The sequence below is a fragment of the Mytilus californianus genome, unplaced genomic scaffold (genome assembly GCF_021869535.1).
Source record: "Mytilus californianus isolate M0D057914Y unplaced genomic scaffold, xbMytCali1.0.p SCAF_1, whole genome shotgun sequence".
NCBI lineage: Eukaryota > Metazoa > Mollusca > Bivalvia > Mytilida > Mytilidae > Mytilus > Mytilus californianus.
The window spans coordinates 13,746,925-13,771,088 of NW_026262581.1; the positions used below are offsets into that span (position 1 = coordinate 13,746,925).

Genomic DNA, 24,164 nt, shown 5'->3' on the forward strand with positions numbered 1-24,164 from the left:
TGGGGCATAAAAAAAAAAAAAACAGTGAATATAATGAATATTACAAGAAAATGCTTGACAGAACTGGTCTCATTTTTTTTTACTCAGTCAACTTTTACTGGCATTCAGAACTGACATACATCACTACATGTTTTAGAACAAAGCAGAGATTAATGATCCTTTCATTTTAACCAAGAAAGATGTCCACAAATAATTTTCTAAACAGCCTACTTATTCAAACTTATTCAAACTCATCTTTGAAGTATTGTTTTGTGTTTTTTGTTTTAATATAACATTAACACTCACACTAACAGGTCCTAAATAAAATACATGTATTGTATCCTACTTTAATAGAACGAATGCATATAATTAATGTATGAGGTGATAAAAAAAAATAATAAAAACAAAAAATAAAAAAAATAAAAGTGTTCATTCAAAAATTTAATTAACCTGGAAAATTAATGGAGAAGTGCTTGCTGTCTAGTTTTCAATCGATCTTTCTGTTATTCAAATAAAAACAATAATTCTTGTTGCTTTTATAAAATAATTTATTATGAAATAAGATAAGCAGAGAATGTACTGTAGTAATGACTACTGCTATGAAGGTCACCATTAATACCTCTGACTGTAACCTTGTCTCCCTTCTTCAGATGTAACACCATATTAACAGTGGCCTCACTATAACCGGTACCAGGGTACAATCCAACCATCTTTGTTTCGTTCTGCCATAGCTTAGCCAAGACATTTTTCCCATTAACTGACATGACTGTAGCAGACACTTGGTACAGTCCTTCTATTGGAGCTTGGAATACTCCAGTGCTGGGATCATAATGATTTCCATTATTGGTCCAAACTTTATCAAACTTTAAAATTTCATTTCCTCCAACACTCTTTGGAGCTGATAAAGATGCAGTAAAGGCAGGAATGTCCCTAAGTTTTCTTGGAGCATGTCTATAACCTGCAAAAAAAGAACATTAATATAAGAGCCTATAAAGGCAGTTTAAGTACTCTAAGTTTCGATTTCAGTAACTGCAATTATTCTCTAATACAGTATTATTTAGCATTCTTTTACTTGTATCTGTGTTTTTGTTATTTGTTTTACCAATAACCCAAAACTAAGCTTTTTTTTTTGGACTAATTTTTACTGTATATTCTACTATGTTCCTTCTGTTGTGGTGGCCTCAGTGGCCTCGGTGGCCTTGTGGTCTTAGTGGTTTATCTACACTGATCATTAGCCTGTTAAATCTAAGGTTGGGAGTTTGTAACCTTCTCATAACCAGGTGTTTTAGACTCTGATCTTAACTGACAAAGAAGCCAGTTTTTCTGCCATAGGTTGGTGGTTCTCCTGGGTACTTTAACAAGAGTGCACACGCTGAAATGTCTCGCCTTCTTTACTAATCATTGATATTATGTTGATAGTCCTAAATATAAAGCTTTATTACAACTGTCACATAAACTTAACATTAACCAAGTAAACTAAACATTGACCAAAGAACCATGAAAATGAGGTCAAGGTCAGATGAACCATGCTAGGCAGGCATGTACAGCTAACAATTCTTCAATACAACAAATATAGTTGACCTATTGCTTATAGTTTAAGAAAAACAGACCAAAACACAAAAACTTAACACTGAGCAATGAACCGTAAAAATGAGGTCAAGGTCAAATAAACCCTGCGTGACTGCCAAATAGATCATAAAACATTTCCATACACCAAATACAGTTGAACTATTGCATATAGAATTAGAAAAACAGACCAAAACACAAAAACTTAACTATAACCACTGAACCATGAAAATGAGGTCAAGGTCAGATGACACCTGCCAGTTGGACATGTACACCTTACAGTCCTTCCATACACCAAATATACTAGACCTATTGCTTATAGTATCTGAGATATGGACTTGACCACCAAAACTTAACCTTGTTCACTGATCCATGAAATGAGGTCGAGGTCAAGTGAAAACTGTCTGACGGGCATGAGGACCTTGCAAGGTACGCACATACCAAATATAGTTGAACTATTGCATATAGTATTAGAAGAAAAGACCAAAACTCATAAACTTAACTTTGACCACTGAACCATGAAAATGAGGTCAAGGTCAGATGACACCTGCCTGCTAGACATGTACACCTTACAATCATTCCATATACCAAATATAGTAGACCTATGGCATACAGTATAAGAAAAACAGACCAAAACACAAAAACTTAACTATAACCACTGAACCATGAAAAAGAGGTCAAGGTCAGATGACACCTGCCAGTTTGACATGTACACCTTACAGTTCTTCCATACACCGAATATACTAGACCTATTGCTTATAGTATCTGAGATATGGACTTGACCACCAAAACTTAACCTTGTTCACTGATCCATGAAATGAGGTCGAGGTCAAGTGAAAACTGTCTGACGGGCATGAGGACCTTGCAAGGTACGCACATACCAAATATAGTTATCCTATTACTTATAATATGAGAGAATCTAACATTACAAAAAATCTTAACTTTTTTTTCAAGTAGTCACTGAACCATGAAAATGAGGTCAAGGACATTGGACATGTGACTGACGGAAACTTCGTAACATGAGGCATCCATATACAAAGTATGAAGCATCCAGACCTTCCACCTTCTAAAATATAAAGCTTTTAAGAAGTTAGCTAACGCCGCCGCCGCCGTAGCCGCCGACGCCGCCGGATCACTATCCCTATGTCGAGCTTTCTGCGACAAAAGTCGCAGGCTCGACAATAAAAACTAGCCATCACCAAATTGGCAATGACATGGAAAGTGTTGTTAAACATAAAAAAACAAGCATTCAGAACAAACCTTTAGTCATTTTGCTAACCTACATGTAGATAATAAAATTGAGAATGGAAATGGGGAATATGTCAAAGAGACAACAACCCGACCAAAGAGCAGACAACAGCCAAAGGCCACCAATGGGTCTTCAACGCAGTGAGAAAATCCCGCACCCTGAGGTGGTCCTCAGCTGGCCCCTAAATAAAATTGTGTACTAGTTCAGTGAAAATGGATGTCACACTAAACTCCAAAACATATAAATGAACTAAAATTAAAAAAACATTCAAGACTAACAAAGGCCAGAGGCTCCTGACGGGACAGGCGCAAAAATGCGGCGGGGTTAAACATGTTTTGTGAGATCTCAACCCTCCCCCTATACGTCTAGCCAATGTAGAATAAAGAAACACATAGCAATACGCACAGTAAAACTCAGTTCAAAAGAAGTCCGAGTCCGATGTCAGAATAGGTAACAAAAGAAACTAAGCAAAATGACAATGATACATTAAATGAACAAAGGACTACTAGAAGTTACTGACATGCCAGCTCCAGACCTCAATTAAACTGATTGAAAGATTATGTCTTCATCATATGAAAATCAAGTACAATCCCTCCCGTAAGGGGTTTAGTATCATACCATCATAAAATATATGAGAAGAACATAACCCGTATCATGCCAATAACTAAACCTGATTACTCAAAAACTAGTTAAAAGATATTTTGTGAATTTGTTATAGCCTGACTAGACTCATAACAATGTAGAGTTTTACATTTGGTTTAGAATATTGTTTACTGATAAAGACAGGCTTCTGGTTTTATTCTGTTTCAGTGTTTTGTCTCATTGATGTTAATCACACATATGTCTATTTATTTGTTTGTTCCCTAATCAATGACAGGGTAATTTAGGCTTCCTTTTTTTCAGTTGTGTTTTAGTGTTCTGTAATACTGATGTATCTGAATTTTGCATTTTTCTGGTTAAATCTGAATTATTCATTTTTCTGGTTTGATCTTAATTATGCATTTTACCATGTAATATTTTGTTTTTATATTGTTTGAGATAATCCGAAAAGAATTGAGAACAAACAAAACAAGATATACTGTGAGCTTTTGGTCATTAATTATATCCATGCTAAAGTGAAAAGAACTGATAATAGTCATGTTATATGAAATAACCAGATGAAGATGAATGCTTTACTTTAAACGGTTATGACTGGCAGTTGCTGAGAGCAAGAAGTTGCATGTGTTGTTGTGCTAAGCATATTCTACTTGTAATTCAAAGTATTAGCAAACCAGAAGTAGGTGTCTGACAGATAAAAATAAATGGAGAATGTGTCCATGGGACACAGATGATGCCCCGACTTGCATATAACGTTATAAAGGAACATAACTAGAGAACTGTAAAAGTGACGCCACCAAAATACAACTTGATCTGTGTTTTATTGTTATAAGCATTGTGTAAAAGTTTCATAACATTTGGTTGAGGCAAACTAAAGTTAGAGAAAGGAAACCAATTTTGGGAGGTACGTAAGGACAAATGGACGTACGGACAGACAAGGGTAACACTTAATGTCCCCTTCACCTAGAGGCGGGGGCGTAATAAGTGCTCATTCATTTGAACTTATCACTGTCAAGCTGCTGACCAAATACTGTGGATTCATTATTATTCGTTTGATACCAATTTTTATGGATTTCGTGGGTACAGCTGAACCACGAATTTGAAAATTCAATGAAAACACAAATTTCTATATGAATGTATGCAGACTTTGGCAAAACCAGGAATTCAAGTATCCACGAAATTGTAAGTTTACCTCAAACCATGAAAATTGGTACCCACGAAAATAAATGAATCCACAGTATAAAATAATTTTGTTCTGAAATAGTACTGGAGAAATTTTGGACAAAATATTAAGTTCATTTAACGTATTCAAAGTATTGGCAAACAGGAAGTAGGTGTCTGAAAGATACAAAAATAGCTCACAACTCATCACTGGCATGCTGTAGACCAAATATGAAGTCATTCTTTTCAGTAGCACCTAAGCAAAAAATGGGACAAAAATATTTGCTGAATGAAAGGACAAATGGATTGATGGACAAGGTGATTAGAAAATGCAACAGAAATGTGTTATGGACAGACAGATTCTAAGTATCAGAAAACCTGAAATAGGTGTCAGACAGATCTGAAAAGGCGCTAATACATTACATGGGTATGGATTTTGCTCATGGTTGAAGGCCATACCGTGACCTATAGTTGTTAACTTCTATGTCATTTGGTCTCTGGTAGAGAGTTGTCTCATTGGCAATTATACCACATCTTCTTATTTTTATACACGCATTACAACTCATCATTGTCAAGTTGCTATGGACAGACAAATGGGGGACAAACGGACTGTCAAGTAATTGCAATATATCCCCAAACTAATAGAAGGGGAGTACAAAAAATATGTAATAAGAACCTTTAATACAAGTACATTTGTTTATGTACAACTTTTTATCTAATTATTGTAGGAAGAACTTACCTGATCCCTTGAATCTTATAAGCATACTTAGAAGATCTTCCATAAGCCCATTATCTACAAAAATTATATTTTACAATTTAAAAGAAAAATGAATCAACCTAACAAATAAATACAATTGTGATTTTTTATTTAAATAGTGTTGAATGTTCACTTTATACAAACATGGTCTTAAAATAAAGTTTCAAATTTGTGGAATAGAAAATATCTATTTGAAAATAAAGTGTTTAAAGAAACTTCAATGATTTATGGTATTAACAATAGTAGTTTTCATATAAATTGCATTTATATCTTCAAGTAATTATGTCAATTTCTGAATGTAACAAAGCCTAACAGGAAAAGAAAATACAATAAAAATTAACCTACCAAGTTTTGGACTGCAGAAAGCCTCTGTCATAATCATCAGCTGATAGAAAAGAAGTCCCAAAACTAACATCATCTTTTCTCAAGGAAGGGAAATAACTCGAGCAACTCCAAGAAATGCACTTAGAATTGAACAATATGTTAAGATTACTTTCCATAATTAAGCTGTCATACATGTTGCATGTTTACAGTAAATTTGTAATTAAATATGGTTAATTACTTTTTCGCATGATATTCATGGAACAGATTTTTTATTTCTAAAGGTCATTCTGTTCTAAAGTTCTACTTTAGATAGTAGTTATTTTCTTATTTCCAAGAATTATACTAAACTTCATTTTGTCTTTATAAACAACAATTACAGCTATCTAACAGTTCTTGTTGAATCTTGTTTTTTCTTGGAGGATAATTTTTTTTTGTGATTCAAATTTTAATTTAAAATGTGCAAAAGATCATTATTTCTAAAACATTGAAGTTAAATGAAATATACCAAGCTAATTAAATATATGAAACTCCTCATAAAGTAGTGTATTGAAACTGTTCAAAAACACAAATAAGATGCGAACAAGGGATGTAATCTTGTTAAAACAAGAATAAAACTTCTTGATCAATTAGAGTTATGGTAGAAAGTCAATCTAATGGCAGAATAATATTAAATTGACCTTTTTGAACCTGGATACATATAATCGTTCTCATAACACAGTTTTATTTTGCATTGACATAAATAGTACTTGACATGACAAATTTCTTTCAACAAACTATACATATGATATATGTCAAAAATATATATCAGGATGCGTTAAAGTATAAAAAGAAGATGTGGTATGATTGCCAATGAGACAACTCTCAACAATAGACCAAATGACACAGAAATTAACAACTATAGGTCACCGTACCGCCTTCAACAATGAGCAAAGCACATAAAGGTTTATTAGTAGTATTATTTTCTTCATAAAGTATGTGTAAACTCTAAATAAAATTCACTTCTCTATTGAACTTTATTAACATGCAAAACAAACATATTTTATTAGTATCTTAAAAAAAATAATTATATCATTCACGAGATTTTATTATGTAGTAGTGTAAATATGTTAATAAGTACTTTAAAAGATAACTACTTGATGCAGTAAGGATTTTTTTCTTATTTCCCCGATTTTTAGCACTAGGCTAGATTGGGTGTCCCAGTGATCAAATATTACTGAATGTATAAATAAACTGTTAACACAGAGATATGTCTCGCCTATTTGTTATTTTGATAATGCAAATGTTGAAATTTAAATAGCAATACTTTAACATGTAAGTTATGCAAATATTCAAAGTCAATGAACCATGACTGAAGGTACAGGGCTAAACAATCTCCATGGAAATGAGATGTGCCAATGCTAATACAACTGCAAACCAAAAACCATTGACTTTTCATAAGTCGTTCCCTTTAAACAAACCTAAACACAAACAGTAACTTGTAAACTATGTAAAAGTTTCAAAGTCAAGAAACCATAATTAGGGGGTGGGGTTATATAATCTCCATGGAAATGAAACTTGCAAATGCCAATACATTTGCATACTGAATATCATTGACTTAACATTAGTGGTTCATCTTAAACTGACCTAATCACAAACTAATACATGTAAACTAAGCAAAAGTTTCAAAGTCAATAAACCATGACTGAGGGGTAAGGACCAAATATTCTCCATGGAAATGAGATGTGCTAATGCTTATACAACTGCATACCAATTATCATTGACCTACCACTAACAGTTCCCCTTAAACTGACCTAATCACAAACTAATACATGAAAACTAAGCAAAAGTTTCAAAGTCAATATACTATGAATGAGGGGGCGGGGCCAAATAATCTCCATGGAAATGAGATATGCCAATGCTTATACAACTGCATACCAAATATCATTGACCTACCACTAGTGGTTCCCCATAAAGTGACCTAATCACAAACTAATACATGTAAACTAAGCAAAGTTTCAAAGTCAATAGACCTTGACTGAGAGGGTGGGGCAAAATAATTTCCATGGTAATGAGATGTGCCAATGCTAATACAACTGCATACCAAATATCATTGACCTACCACTAGTGGTTCACCATGAACTAGACCTAATCACAAACTAATACATTGTTGACGCCGCCGCCGCTGCCGACGCCGGAAACAGCATACCTATGTCTAGCTTTTTGACTCCGTCAAGGCGAGACAAAAACTATCAAATGCAACAGAAAAAGGAATATTAAAACTACAAGACTGGATCCTTCAAATGAAGCCAATCAGCTTTTACAAAGGCAACAAGTCTATATATATTTTAGTGCGCAAAAACAACATGCAATATTTTCTTCACCATTCATTGATAAATAAATAACTAACCGTACTTACTGTTTTGCTAAATTTCTAAATCCTAGAGCAGCAAAATATGAAGCAAACCCTAAAAAATGTAAGATATGATTTTACTATAAAATTTAAAAGATCAGAATACTGAATTTTGTTACCCAATGAAATATTTATTTAACATTTATGTATCTCAAAAATTCTTTTAAGTTGGAAGAGAACAAAACAATCGAATTTTCTAATTTTTTTTTTTTATACAGTTTGAATTTTCAAAATAATAGAAAAAAAATAGCATCAAGCAAATAACAAGGCTTTTATAGCATGTTATGTGGTATGGGTTGTGCTTATTGTTGAAAACTGTACGGTGACCTACAGTTGTCAGCTTCTTCATCATTTGGTCTTTGGTGGACAGTTGTTTCATTAGTAATCATACCACATCTTCTTATTTTCATATTTTACGTGTAACTTTGCAATACATTTGTATAGTGTTGTTACTGTTGTGTAAGGTACAATTTGTATGTTGTAAGAATACACATTGAAATGAAATTCCAAATATTGTTGAACTTTCTTGCAAAGTTACAAAGGAACAGACCTTTTACAAGTCTACTGAACACAAGACCATTAAAACAAGTGACCGAGTGAAAATGTTAATAAGGTTACTGCAAATCAGGTGCTTCCATACCAGTGATACATAGTACATGCTATGTCCTCGCACCAATAATACATTAAAAAGTAATATGATTTTTCGTTTGAATTGTTTTTTATGGCATTTCAGGGCCTTTTATAGCTTACTATACAGTATGGGGTTTGCTCATTGCTGAAGGCAATACGCTGACCAATAGTTAACTTCTATGTCATTTGGTCTCTGGTGGAGAATTGTCTCATTGGCAATCATAACACATCTTCTTATTTTCATATAAGTTTGAAAATATACACAATTTACTTACCTCCTGGTAAAGGGAAGGCCATCTCATTACAAACTCTTTGATATCTCTCAAACATTTGAAATAATTCATACTCGTCCTCAGAGGTCGGATCTGTCCTGGTAATTTTTTCAAAAAAGTACTATTATCAATATCCATTTTGTCAACAAATTTCTTTTCTTTTTTGAAAGAAAAAGGTAAAAATACATGTATATAATCTTTACCCCTGATATCTGAAAACTTATAAAATAAATACCGAGAGATTTAAATAATAAGTATTTATAGATTTTAATGAAATAAAACTTTATATGTGGACCATAGAACAATTAACTATTTTGATTGCTCATAATATCAAGAAAATTGATTTCAATCAAAAGCAAAAACTTCTTAGACAATGTTAGTAACTCACAAATGTGGTAAATAATCCAAATCAGTGTATGGTAGAAGTGGTCCCCTTAGATTCCATAACAGATGACACAGTTGTCTTGATTGTTGTACCTAGAAAAATAAAACAATAATCTAAATCTGTGTATGGTAGAAGTGGTCCCCTTAGATTCCATAACAAATGACACAGTTGTCTTGATTGTTGTACCTAGAAATATAAAACAATAATCCAAATCTGTGTATGGTAGAAGTGGTCCCCTTAGATTCCATAACAAATGACACAGTTGTCTTGATTGTTGTACCTAGAAATATAAAACAATAATCCAAATCTGTGTATGGTAGAAGTGGTCCCCTTAGATTCCATAACAGGTGACATAGCTGTCTTGATTGTTGTACCTAGAAATATAAAACAATAATCCAAATCTGTGTATGATAGAAGTGGTCCCCTTAGATTCCATAACAGGTGACATAGCTGTCTTGATTTTTGTACCTAGAAATATAAAACAATAATCTAAATCTGTGTATGGTAGAAGTGGTCCCCTTAGATTCCATAACAGATGACACAGTTGTCTTGATTGTTGTACCTAGAAATATAAAACAATAATCCAAATCTGTGTATGGTAGAAGTGGTCCCCTTAGATTCCATAACAGATGACACAGTTGTCTTGATTGTTGTACCTAGAAATATAAAACAATAATCCAAATCTGTGTATGGTAGAATTGGTCCCCTTAGATTCCATAACAGATGACACAGTTATCTTGATTGTTGTACCTAAAAATGTTCGACAGTGCTGTAAATTAAGAAATTAATATATGCATCTATTATTGTGAATCCTTGACCTCTGGAAAACAATGTGATTGCAGAAATTTTGAAAATCAATACTGAAATTATAAAAGGTAGTTTTTATTATTGCAAAAATGATACTGTCGCATTTTTTGCATTACAAAAAACATCGCAATAATTTCTGAATTTACAGTATTCTAAATAAAAACAATATAAAACAATTATGTTCACTATACACTCAAGTATGTTAAAAATGTTCTTAAGGGTTCCACGGAACACAGTGTCTCGCCTACTTTTGCTGTTGTCTTTGTTTTCAGTGTGATAGGGGAATGCACATAATAGATTTACAGTTTATGAAATAAAACGTTTGAAATGTATGAAAAAAGTTATGATTGTAAAAAATGAATACAGTATGCAATCAAATCTATAGATTTATAAAAGAGTTGAAACATAAGTTTATTGAATGAACAAATGATAAAGAAGATAATTTTTACATTGCTTGATGATTTATCCCTTAATTCATCAATAAAAATTCATGTAAATAGAAGATGCAAAAAGTAGAATATATGTGCTAATAAGAAAATTGTGTGTTATAGGAAATATGGGAAGCATTTTTTTCCTCATAAACAACATTTTCAATGATTATAGAGTCAATTAAAATAAAATGTCCAAGTTTGGTAAAAATCCAGGATGGTTTATGAATCTAATAAATGTTTTAAAAACTTTAACTGCAGACTGTATGTAATTTTACCTGGAAGAAAAACTAAGTTCATTTATAAGTAATATACGGAAAAACAGGAAATAAATTTTTACAAAATTTCCTTCTAGATACTAGCTTTTGATCATAAACAAGCTTCTGTTCAAGTTTGGTACAAATCCAGGATAGATTAAGAAAGTTATTAAACTTTTTAAAACTTTAACCACAGAGTGAATGTAATGTTAACTGGCAGAAAAACTAAGTCCATTTATAAGTAATATACGGAAAAACTGGAAATAAATTTTTACAAAATTTCCTTCTAGATACTAGCTTTTGATCATAAACAAGCTTCTGTTCAAGTTTGGTACAAATCCAGGATAGTTTAAGAAAGTTATTTAAATTTTAAAAACTTTAACCACAGAGTGAATGTAATGTTAACTGGCAGAAAAACTAAGTCCATTTATAATTAAAAATATGGATAAACACAATTTTTTTTTTTACAAAATTTACTTCTGGATACTATCTTATGATCATAAACAAGCATCTGTCCAAGTTTGGTCGAAATCCAGGATAGTTTATGAAAGTTATTAAAATTTCTAAAACTTTAACCACAGAGTGAATATTTGTGGATGCCGCCGACGGAATGTAGGATCACTATGTCTCGCTTTTGCGACAAAAGTCGCAGGCTCGACAATAAATCATAAAATAACTATCAGTACATCAGAAATATGAGCACTTTTGGTCCAAAAATGCAAAAAGAGTATGGTAACATTTCTTTTCAACTAGTGATCTGACCTCACATTTTTTTTGTTCTTTAAACTATAGATATCTTTATGATTAGCTCTCCAGGGCTTATATCTGGACCTGACTGCTCTACACCTATCTTTGGATCCAAAAATTATAAATAACTCTTAAAGTTAAATGTCAGAATATACCACATGCTGATAGGTAAAGTTATTTTAGTTTAATTGATTATTAATAATAATGTATTAATAGTCATGACCTTATGATTACTACGTCTATTCATTTAATTTAGTACCTGGCAACTAACATATTCCTTGGCTACATTCTGTGCTTTAGTTTTTGCATCTTTTCTTAGATATTTTCCTAAGTGTTGAGCTAACAGTTCTTTTGTCTAAAAATAATGCATATACAAGAATAAATGCAAACACAATCACAAATGAAACTGTTTACCAATTTTTAGTTCATTGCATAAAAGCTGGAAAAAAAATTGTAAAAAACAAAATGATTATGCTATTCCATGAAAAATGTGTAACAATAGATTAAAATCAAGTGACAAAAAACATGATTATATCATACAAGCATCCGGAAATTTTTGCATTCAATTTCAGTCATTTTGAGATGACCTGAAAGTTGGGGTCCTTTTTTCAAACTGTCGAAAATATTCATAAATTAACGGTATCAATGAACTTGTATTGACACAGTTTCATCGCATTTACTTCATGAAGTTTCTTATTGTTTTTCTAAAACTTTTCAAGACCAATTTTTGGAATGCAACATTAAAAAATTGAAATGATTTAAATGACTTAAATCAGTATTTTTCTCAGGTATTGCTAACACTACTTTGGATTTTGTAGACTAAATAAAAACTGGAAGTTTTAAGTTAATACTACCGGTAATTAACAAAAGATTTTTGATTTATTTTCAAGATTCGTTGTTTATCAAATGACAGGAAATCATCTAATTTTTTATTTTATAGTCTCTAGAAGGATCTGGCCTGACCTGAGGTGGGATATTAAGTTACATACCAGTGTTATTAGTTTTTCAGAGTCTGTAGATATAGTATTGCCCTGCAGGAATGGTGGTGCTAACCCTAATACTGTGTCTGGCCTGACCTGTGCACTGCCACTGAATAAACTGGACACAGGTGCAGGTGATTCTGATCTAAAATAATAAGACCTGACACACTGCTTAAAGCAATATTGGAATACCACCAGTATATCAATTATTCTAAAAGGTAAAAAATAATGAAACTAATGTGAAATTTAGAAATAATTTTAGACAAGTTCTTGTTGGCCAACCAAGTATTTAGTTTCTTACTAGACTAGACATTATCCAGAAACCAACATGGCAAGATTGTATTTTGACGTCCTTTAGATGTATTTCAACTTTTGTGTCATTAGGTTGCTATTTCATCGATGTATACCTAACATTTCCATTTACTCGTATAAATATGAAAAGGATGTCATGCAATTTGAAAACTCTGAGAACACAAAGAATCCATATAAATAATAGTGTCATGTACTGTAAATAAAAACAAATCTTATCCAACACTTATATCTAAACCATATTACATATAAAATAACATGAGGTCAAGGTCATGTGATATCTGTAAGAGCTGTATTTGTACCAACATCCACAAGATATAATAAAGACTTTCAACTTTATTAGTACAACAGACCCCTCACAAGGTCTAGCATACCTTATAATATGTATCTTTTAAGTTTTTACCTTCCTAAATTTGAATGGAAACTGGTAAGAAAACCTATATGATCATCTGAACTTTTATTGAGAGTTTCTGTTTGGCCCTAAAAGAAATAAAACATGCAATGTAACAAGACTACTTATATCATTAATTGATAAAACATGTGAAATGATACCAAAATTTTAGGATTTTGACACATGCTAATTTAGAATTGCTGCTTTCCAACCTATTAATTATGTGCATTAAAAATAGCGTTAAATTCATAAAAATCACATGGTTACACAAGCTTCCAACAGAATATATTAACACATGGTTTTTAGCAATACATTTGCTACATTGTTATCAGTCAACTTTGAATTTTTTAGATCTTTTGATTGGTTAATGTATTTGTTTCTAGTTTTCTACACCAAATATATGGGTCAATATGCCAAATTCATTTTATGAACGTTGTAAAAGTAATATTTTATTTTGTCCAAATGATAAACTTGATTATACATGATGGCTTGTTTCTAAGCAGAGACATTAACATGTATATTGTTTCATTCTAAGAGTATAACATCTAGTCAAATTTTTCATTTTACTTTGGATTCATCTATTTTTCGCGGATACCAATTTTTGTGGATTGAGGAACAATTGTATTTTCATGGATATTTGATTTTCGTGGTTTTGCAAAAGTTTACTTACAAATCTATACAAAATTTATAATTCTTGGTGGTATCCCACGAATAATAATGAATCCACAGTGAGCAAACCACTATTAAAGAGCCCTTAGTGATACAACATCTAGAGTGAAAAATCCAAATTTTCAAGAATGAATCATCCTGAACATGCATGAAATATTTGCCACTGGAAGTTAAGGAACCAACAATCAATCAATCAACAATGAAATTCGTTGCAAACACTTTGTCTATAACTTCATAATTTATACATCTTTATTTTTTGGTCCTCTACACAGAGTGCAAACCATAGTTCCCTTATACTGTGCTGGTTAGGAACTTATAGCTCTTATATTTTCTGTGATCATTATTTCCATACCATTTCAATGTCTCTTTTCTTCTTCATAAAAGCCTTTTGAACAACTTTTTGAGAAAATCTATTTCCACTCTCAATTTGTTTCAGTCGTAAATGCCTTCTGAGTGTGTCCCACAAGTCTTCATCAGCTCCGCCTGGTTTTTTCTGTCTTTCTTTAGCTGTTTTAGTAATTATATTTATACTTTGTAATGTTGAGTATGATAACCTGGCCAACCTTTCTCCATCTTCTGTCTGATAAAGACAAAGTAAAATTATTACAATAACAAGATATTTAAAGGTATGATTATATATAGACCATCAGTATTTCGTCTATTAATATTATAATCAAGAAATTGACCTAATAAGAAAAACTTTATGTTAAGCAATGAACCATGCCATTCTAGTGAACCATATTTGATGGACATACACATCTAACAAAGCTTCTCAGAAACCAAATAGTGCTGACAAATACTTTATAATGAAGAAAGTGACATAATCACAAAAACCAAATGTTCAGCAATGAACCATTATACATGTAATATGAAAGGTTTGGTAAGCCCTATCTCATAAGAACAAAAGACATCTCTAAGCAATATATAATCATCAGTTCTAGCTATTGTTAAGCTTCATACAAATTGTGTATGTTGTGGCTGCCAGATTTGCATTCTGTCTTGCATTTGAATGATGTAGGTGAGACAAAAATGAGAAAGGATTTACATCTAAAGAGCACTAATATAGTAAACTGGTAAAGAATTAGTTTTGATTCAATAGGCCCAAATATGACCTCTATTTCTAGCTTTAGTTTCAAATTAAGATTTAACAGCCATTAACACAGTATCATAATTTTTTTTTAAAATTAGACAGGCAAGATGAAAGCAATTAGCCCCACTCCTAAAGTAGGGTCTAAAAATAATAAAAAATATAACTATCCTGCTCTTAGGCTTGTACATGATTACTAGTTCTGGTATAAAACAAAATTCAGTGAAAATTAAACAATAAACACAAAGCATTCTCTGACCTTTTCAATTTGACCTCTAAATGTTTCAGCCATAGAAAATGGAAACTGTTTAAGTATTTCTCTATCTGTTTGTCTTCTCATATTGGAGTATGTAGTTCCTGGAATAAAAATAAGGTACACAGCAAGAATTGCATACCCGTTTTTCATGCATAAAACGCATGTTGAGGATTTGCAAGTAAAATGCATGTAAGAAACATATGAATTACGTATGTTAAACACACATAAAACATGCGTCGATGTAAAACATGCGTTGCACTTTTTTGCTGTGTATATGACTTTCATCCATGTTAACAAAGTAATGGAGATCCCAATCAAATTTAAAAAAATTAAGATATCCTTTCTTATTTTTTACACTATTTCAATGTAAAAAATGTTACAGTAAAAGAAGACATTAGACCTCTTGATGTCTTTTATTGTTTGGTGTTGTTCGCTTGTGGACTCATTAATGTATACACCACATCCTTTTTTATTCACCTTATCGTAAATTTATTTATTTAAATAAATGGGGAATGTGTCCATCGGACACAGATGATGCCCCCGCTCGCATATAACCTTATAAAGGGACATAACTCAAGAACGGTAAAAGTGACACTACCCAAATTTGTACTTGATTTGAGTTTTGTGGTAATAAACATTGTGTATAAGTTTCATAACATTTGGTAGAGGCAAACTTAAGTAAGAGAATAAAAACGAGGATTTGGCAATTTTTCCATTTGTAAAAGGGGCATAACTCTAGAACAGAAAAAAGTGAGGCCACCAAAATTCAAACTTGATCTGTAATTTGTGGTAATAAGCATTGCACATAAGTTTCATAACATTTGTTTGAGGCCAACTGAAGTTTGAGAACAGAAACGAAATTTCAGCAATTTCTCCATTTGTAAAGGGGCATAACTCTAGAAAGGTAAAAGTGACGCAACCAAAATTCAAACTTGATCTGTGTTTTGTTGTAATAAGCATTGTGTATAAGTTTCATAACATTTGGTTGAGACAGACTAAAGTTAGAGAACGAAAACAAAAAATTGAGCAATTTTTCCATTTGTAAAGGGCATAACTCCAGAACAGTAAAAGTGACGCCACCAAAATTCAAACTTGTTCTGTGTTTAGTGGTACATTGTATAAAGCATTGTGTATAAGTTTCGTAACATTTGGTTGAGGCAAACTAAAGTTAGAGAACAGAAACCAATTTCGGGACGTACAGACGGACAAGGGTAAAACGTAATGCCCCCGCATCTACAGAGGGGGTATAAAAATTTCAATAGAATAAAGAAGATCCCTGAAAACAACCTGGGACTTTTTTCACAAACAAATCTTCAGAGTAAAAATACTTTTAAGTCATTAACAGTACAGTATAACTTATGATCAATATTAATCGTAATATATTTTGTGAAAATATAATTGCTGCATCTACAGTGTGTCACGAAAGCTCTTTTACTTTCTTTAACAGCAACCCAATGATATAAATAACCAAGACATATATGACATATAGAGGTATAAAATTACCTCAAGATTGCTTGATTTCAGAGTATAAAATCTTGTCTTCACTATATCTATCTTTTACTTATCATTGTATATTTATACCTGTTAAAAATTCAGACATTAAGACGGGAACTTCCCTGCTTGGAATGTCATTACTTAGCATCTCAAACAACTGAAATTTGAAATATATATCTGTGTTATCAGCATGAATGAGATAAATCCATGTACTGTGGATTCATTTAATGCTTTGTACACAATACGATCTATAGCTGAAAGATACATGCACATGAAATATACCTACAATGACCAGTTTGACAGTACACCTATGAACATATTTTCTCATATCTGCTGTTCTTAAAAATAAATTCCAAATTTTTTACCTAAGTTGAGCCATTTGACATAGAAAAAGTTTAAACAGAAAAACATGGATGAACCAAATCCGTATATAACTGAATATGATTAAACAGTTTAATAACCACAGAATTTTCACTGAATGTCCTGATACCAGAGTTTAGATTAGACAGGTTCCAAGTTAACACAGTGTATGCAAATCTTCATATAGAGGAAGTTTTTATAAAAAATGCTAATAAATCAATATCAATTTATTAAAATTTAAACAAAGTACATCTTAATGTATAATATTAGCCAATAATCCATCTTATTAAACTACTGTACATTTCATTGATTGACCTAAAGTAGTTTAATGCCACATCAGCACACATGGATGCCTCAGCGAGAAATTTTGATTATTTTAAGTACATTGTGTATAATAAAAATTCATGCAAATGACTAATCATAAATATAATATCAATGTTTAATTTGAGAAATGATTACTGCAAATTCTGAGACTATTGTATTGTTTTTATTTTTGTGAAAATTGTGATGGGATAGGTTTGGCAAATAAAGAGCTGCGCCCATCGCTTTTTCAACGAATAAAGTTCCATAATTCTTCAATGTCATATCAGAAATTTATAAAATAAAGAGCTGCGCCATGAGCGCATGATACGTCCGTCGCATTTCAAAGAATAAAGTTCCATAACTTCTCAATGTCATACCAGAAATTTATAAAAAACTAAAGGGAGATTATTTCAATAGATATAAACCAGTCTCCAAAGTTTCATAAAAAATTATTAAAGCGCTTTTTGAGTTATTGTACGAAAACTGGAAAATCCCCCCTTTTTTATGAATGAAATCCCATAACTCAGAAATGTAAAATGTATAAAAAATCTAAAGAAATCTTACGTCAATAGATATAAACAATTCACCAAAGTTTCATGAAAATTGGTTAAATCATTTTTGAGTTATTGTCCGACAAGTTGAGGACAAAGGGACGGATTACGGTATACTATAATACATCCCGTAAACATGCGTATAAAAATATAAACTCGCATTTTAATTTTGATAGCATTGTTTTTATGCATCATTGACTGCAATCACAATAATAAATCTGGCATTTTGTCCATTGTTCAAAAATAACTAAAAACAAAAAGCAAAAATTGGTGAATTTACAGTATTAAAAAATAAAAGAAAACCCATAGTAGAAATTAATACATATGGCATATACTAAACAACAGTTGAATGAAGGGAGTATTGTAATGGGTTATTTTCAATTCCATTTGAATGAAACTGTACAAAATAAATAAATGGGGAATGTGTCCATGGGACACAGATGATGCCCCCGCTTGCATATCATATAAAGTTATAAAGGGGCATAACTCTAGAACAGTAAAAGTGACACCACCAAAATTCAAACTTGATCTGTGTTTTGTGGTAATAAGCATTGTGTATAAGTTTCATAACATTTGGTTGAGACAAACTAAAGTTAGAGAATGGAAAAAAACAAATTCAGCAATTTTACCATTTGTAAAGGGGCATAACTCTAGAACATTTAAAGTGATGCCACCAAAATTCATACTTGATATGTGTTTTGTGGTAATAAGCATTGTGTATAAGTTTCATAACATTTGGTTGAGGCAAACTTAAATTAGAGGGCGGACAAGGGTAAAACTTAATGCCCCCTCCGTTACGGCGGGGGCATAAAAATTCAATCTGTTTAAGATTTTGCATGATTTACCTACCCTTTTAACAAGCCAGAAATCTCTCATTCTAAGTAAGACAAAGTGAAGTAATGCTGATCTTGTAGTTGGCATATAACAAGCAGAGAACATATTAACTAAAGAGTCTTTATTGGTCTCTACTTTCCAAACCAGACCTGTTCTGTAGTCAAACAAACAGCCAACTGAAATAGTTGAAACATGGTTAAATGTATATATTCAATTATATTTTGTATAGAAGAAAAACATGTATAATCACTGTTTGGTTAAGTCATACCAAAAAATAGTTGAGGATAAAAATGAAGATAAAATTTTTCTTCTTTATTTTGACGACTGCAATGCTTGTACTTTGCATACTATTTGCTCTTTTAGATATCTGTTTCAAAAATGTCACACAAAGAATAACCCTGACTACATCAGACCATGTCTGGTGAATTTTTTCAAAGGGTTTTAAAAAATGATTTTTAACTGATATTTTCTTCAGGTAATATATAAAGTTAGGTTAAGAAGTAGAAGGCCTATTAATTATTGAATGCAGTAATTTGGCGAGAATCTGATAAGGACCACCCATTCCTATCATTTTTCTGGAGGTAGTTTGAACATTCTGATCATCAGGCAGTACTGTATTCTGGTATGCTGTGTTCACTATTTTTGAAGACTTCAAAAATACCTAAAGATGTTGTGATTAATGTGTTAATTATGAAATTTTTAAATGGCCTGAAAAGGTTCATGTTGCTTATGTCTCTAAACTCTTTCCAATTCTAAAGATTCCAATTTCATATTCAATACACAGTTACCTGTAGGTGTCTCTCTCAGTACATCATAGAGACAGGATGATGACAGGTGGAATGTATCTTTTGCCAGGGGAGATAATACAGGTATAACATCAGTACTGGTTACCACTATATTCTTTGGGAGAGTCCCAGTAGAATCATCCTCATTTGTAATAGTAGATTGGATGTTGACAATTTTATCTGAAATTATTTGAATGCACAAACATGGGTTGCATTACCTAGAATAGATTTTTTGTCTACAATTACTAGGCATTACACGTCAAGCTTTACCAAAGAAGATGCCACATTTAGCATTAGGAATTCTTATATCTTTTGTCCTAAAAAGAAAAAATGGCCACAAGTCTTCATCAGATAACTGTGAAAATTCAGAAAACTATGAAAATTCCAATATCTTTGATTTAATGAGAAAAACATGTTTACATAATTGATGCTGTAACAAAGCTTAAATTCTCATCAAATAGTTTAATTCCATGATACTATAGTTTACTTATTCATTTAACTTATCTTATATGGATATATAGAAATGGAAAGTCTATCTGTTAATGCCTCCTTTAAATTTCTGACAAACAATAACATTTTATACTGAAATAATCTTTGATCATTACTTACCATGTAGTAAAATGTGATGACAAGGTTCAAACTCAATACTAACATTTAACATGTGGATAAAGTAACCAGGAAGTAATACCATTAAATAGTCTCCTGTTAATATCAACAAATAGTTTATTACAGCCTTTTGGTATCAAAAGATATCACTCTGGGTAGTCCATATTTGCGTAAATATTTTGTCCAGAGTGAAACACATTACATTATAAAAACAGGTCGTTGTACGAGTCATCAAAGTTAGACAATAAAACAAATGAGAAGCATATTTTCAAATTAAAGATAAAAGATAAATCATAATATAAAGTTAATAACAATCAGTATAGAAGAAATAAATGAATATAAAGGGATGAAAGGACAGCAAATTGATGACAAAGGCTCACCTTGAATGTTATCCAGGCGACCTAAAAAGGACAGATTTGCAGATTTATAGATATAAAGAACCAACTATACTAACCATGCCAGGAAAAGTGAAGTCTGTGTCTCCTTGAGAATGGCACACCTGATACACATCCATGGAGAACCTTAGCTGTAAAACAAAAATTAAAAATTGAAAAAATGAAAATCATTACTACAATTAACTTTAAAACAAATATTTTGATGAATATATTTACCTGTACAAAAGCTTACTACATATAAATATGAAAAGTTTTTGAATAAGTATATATATGTGACAATCATCTATCCCACAAAAGAATTTCTATGTTCTGTTCACTATAATGACATATAGAACAGTTCTTATATAAAAGAAGAATGTGTCTAAGGACATGAATGCCCCCCCCCCCTCAAGCTTTGCAACAAAAATGGGACAGACAAACAGGGGGAAAGAGGGATGGTCGAGGGTAACACTTAATTCCCATAAAAATAGCCCAAACTTTCCAAATGTTGTGTCCTGCATAAAAAATAACGCTCCTTTTCATAGTTAAGGAACACCATGACATCAAGACTGAGCTTTCTGTCCTTACAACATGTACAGATGGTGCTGTTAACAATGATAAAGGTTTTATAAATCGTTTTATATGGATGCATGTTTTAAAATGCACAAATAATTTTCAAAATTAACATCGGAAAAAGGTTTTTGTTGTAGTTATCTACAGCACAATATGGAAGATTTATCTATCATTGGTACTGAGAGAGTGGATGGCAAAGAAATGTTCCAAAAAGTCTAAAACAATTTGGGAGATTAAAAATATGTTTAGAATGTTACTCACACTAGTATTTGATATGTTTTAGGGAGCCTCTATTTGAATGCTAGTAAGGAATAGTGAAAGTTACTGATTTCTTAAAATTATCAATACTTTGGAGTAAGAGGAGATAAAACAGACACAATATTCAAAATCTACTTGTTTTGGGATGAGATGAATGTCCAGGACTGCTGCAAAAATTCCAGGTGCTGTTATTCCGTGAAAGTCAAGAAAACTGTAAGACGTGTTTCAATAAATAAACAATCTCCAGTAAAAAATGTATTATATTTCTCAATTCTGGCCTAGATATAAAATTTCAAGATGAAAAAATTTATTGGTGATAAATCTCTAGTTTGATTTTTATACATCTACGACATATTCCCTCTTTTTAATCACAAAAAATGTGTTTTGGTCAATGACAAATTCTTCCTACCATGATGCACCATGCTGATATAGTAGTTGATCTCTGTTACTTCATCCTCAGACTCTGATACACTAGATAAATTAAAATTTCCACTGGATGTCAACCATGCTTGATTATTCTGGTTATTCTATGGAAAAAACATAACATGAGAAAACAATTCTGGTAGTACATGCAATTCTATTGGTCGAACAATAAAACTTGAGTATTAAGTTCAGATAAAAGAACTGTATAGATAATGCCGAACATAGGTTCATAACTGGCTCACAATTTTGATAAAACATATAATCAGCAATTTGTTTATTTTCCAATTTATCTTACTGCCTAAAAGTTTTCTTTATCATGGACAGATCCTGATATTCCAAAATATTAGGCAATATAACAGTGCAGCAACATCAGACATTTATCCATTAGATATCTGGCTTTCAGGAAATAAATTTTTTTGTTGTTGTTTTCTTGCTCTTTCACTAAATACTGTAAAATCTGGTTTGCAGCAAAATTTGTTTAACTTCTAATAAAATGAACACATTTGTGCAAAAGTTATCTCCTATAAGAATGTCTTATATTTTTCGATTAATGGACAAGTCATTTGATGGAATTTTATATAAAACATATCTTATACATATCTTAAAGAATAAGATATCACGTTTAAAAAGCAAGTGCATTTCAAAAGGAATTATAATAATAAATTTTCAATTTTGTCAAATGATTACAAATCTTAAAAACATGATATCAACTTAACAAGTGACAAAGGGCTCAGTCTTATGTTCAGTTTAAAATAAATAATAAATTTAAGAACTAATAAATATTACTTTCATTTCTTTCTTAAGTACTTTTTGTATGTCTTGAAAGTTTATCATTTATATTTTTTTTTCCTACGATTTATGAATTTTATTCTCTGACAAGACAAGTGTTTTACTCATTGATTTACTACTAGCACTTAAAAACAAAACATTTCAATTGCCTTATACATATTTTTGTACATTATTAAGGTGTTGAGAGACGACATTGTTATTCAATCATAAGTCAAAGTTATAAATCATATTTAATTAACAATTGAAATTGGTGGTTAAATGATGCCTTTTACAAAATATCCACAAAAATTAGCATCGCTAAGATCAAAATGAGTTCTATTACTTGATTTTTATCTTTGCTTTTCATCGTAACATTTTTTAATAAAAATCAATTGAATTGTAAATTACATCCTCTGGTGATGTCCTTGACATCCCAATAGATGATGAGTCTGACTGCTCTGACAATGACTTTGGTCTTTCAACTGAGGGTGATGTCCTTGATCTGTCTAAGCCAGGTGAAGTTCTTGACCTGTCAATAGCTGGGGATGTCCTTGACCTATCAAATACAGGTGATGTTCTGGACCTCATTCTGGAAACAGATCTCTCCCTGTTATATGGTGTGTCCATTTGTTGACAACAGATACAAAGCGTTCCATTGTTTTGTGTCAAAACAGCTAAATTAAGAAATTGATCTGAAATATTCAAGCAAATACATTAAAATATAAATGTTCTCATGAAAATAAACTAACATCTGATGAATTTTCACTGTAAATCTTATTATTACATAATGAAATAATCTCCAAATAAAGGTTTTGTAGTGTTTGTGTAGTTTTATTCGGAATGCTAAAACTAATGACCTGTTAAATAGAAAAGAATTAAGGTCAATTCATTCCAAATAGCTTTATAAAAATAGATTTACGTGAAGGACCCTTATTTAAGTATTATTTTGTCAGATTTCCTAGCTGTTAGGCTGTCATATTTTGTATCAACAGTATCCATGTACAGTATATTTCTACATACTATCACACTCTAAATGTGAACCCAGAACTTGGTATATGGTTTTGACTTTTTTTTTAAAAATACTGTCACAAAAGTTGGAGGATTGCTGCCATAATTCCTGGTTTAACTCATCACTTTCCAGGTGAAGATCAGAGACGAGAGTCAAAACAATCTGACAGTCATATATCACTTAAAACATCATTTGATATGTAAAGTGTTTCTCAAAATTATATAACTGTTGAAAGTACTTGCTCATAAAACTGTATTTTTTTTAATATATCATTCAGATGTATTAAATATAAGTTATTATACCTGAAATTCCATTATCAAGGATAGATGAATTGTAAAAAGACCTACAATATAAGAAATCAAAGTACTGAAGTACTGAACATCGGATGACCACAAGTTCTTGAGGATGGTCAAAAGCACTTGTCTCAGAAAAAAACAACATATCTCTTTACCTAAAACTGAGGTTAATGTACAGAGATATATTTTTTTCTGAGACAAGTTCGTGCGTGGATGATGAATAAATGACAGGAAATTCAACTTCACCGTAATAACTAATATATTGTAGTGATACAAATCAGTATACACTG

The 24,164-nt window shown here is 31.5% G+C and overlaps 2 protein-coding genes across 2 annotated transcripts in view; both read right to left on the bottom strand.

Annotated features, from left to right (window-relative positions):
- Positions 1 to 24,164, bottom strand: part of LOC127706834 (protein pigeon-like) — a 92,725-nt gene that overhangs the window by 34,818 nt on the left and 33,743 nt on the right. Inside the window, exons 10-25 of the mRNA XM_052211579.1 lie at positions 23,881 to 23,921; positions 22,978 to 23,261; positions 21,788 to 21,905; positions 20,628 to 20,699; positions 20,177 to 20,269; positions 19,571 to 19,747; positions 18,798 to 18,958; positions 16,822 to 16,891; positions 15,244 to 15,341; positions 14,250 to 14,477; positions 13,241 to 13,317; positions 12,538 to 12,673; positions 11,808 to 11,903; positions 9,313 to 9,401; positions 8,928 to 9,022; positions 8,029 to 8,077 (exon numbers count right to left, since the gene is read on the bottom strand). Coding sequence (XP_052067539.1) covers positions 8,029 to 8,077; positions 8,928 to 9,022; positions 9,313 to 9,401; positions 11,808 to 11,903; positions 12,538 to 12,673; positions 13,241 to 13,317; positions 14,250 to 14,477; positions 15,244 to 15,341; positions 16,822 to 16,891; positions 18,798 to 18,958; positions 19,571 to 19,747; positions 20,177 to 20,269; positions 20,628 to 20,699; positions 21,788 to 21,905; positions 22,978 to 23,261; positions 23,881 to 23,921 — 1,884 coding nt within the window. The remainder of the gene's footprint in view (positions 1 to 8,028; positions 8,078 to 8,927; positions 9,023 to 9,312; positions 9,402 to 11,807; positions 11,904 to 12,537; positions 12,674 to 13,240; positions 13,318 to 14,249; positions 14,478 to 15,243; positions 15,342 to 16,821; positions 16,892 to 18,797; positions 18,959 to 19,570; positions 19,748 to 20,176; positions 20,270 to 20,627; positions 20,700 to 21,787; positions 21,906 to 22,977; positions 23,262 to 23,880; positions 23,922 to 24,164) is intronic.
- LOC127708062 (complement C1q-like protein 2) lies at positions 504 to 5,772 on the bottom strand. The gene is made up of 3 exons (XM_052212898.1): positions 5,655 to 5,772; positions 5,292 to 5,345; positions 504 to 937 (listed from the first exon to the last, which is right to left on the bottom strand). The coding sequence occupies exons 1-3, from the start codon at positions 5,725 to 5,727 to the stop codon at positions 531 to 533; spliced, it is 534 nt and encodes a 177-aa protein (XP_052068858.1). The 5' UTR covers positions 5,728 to 5,772; the 3' UTR covers positions 504 to 530.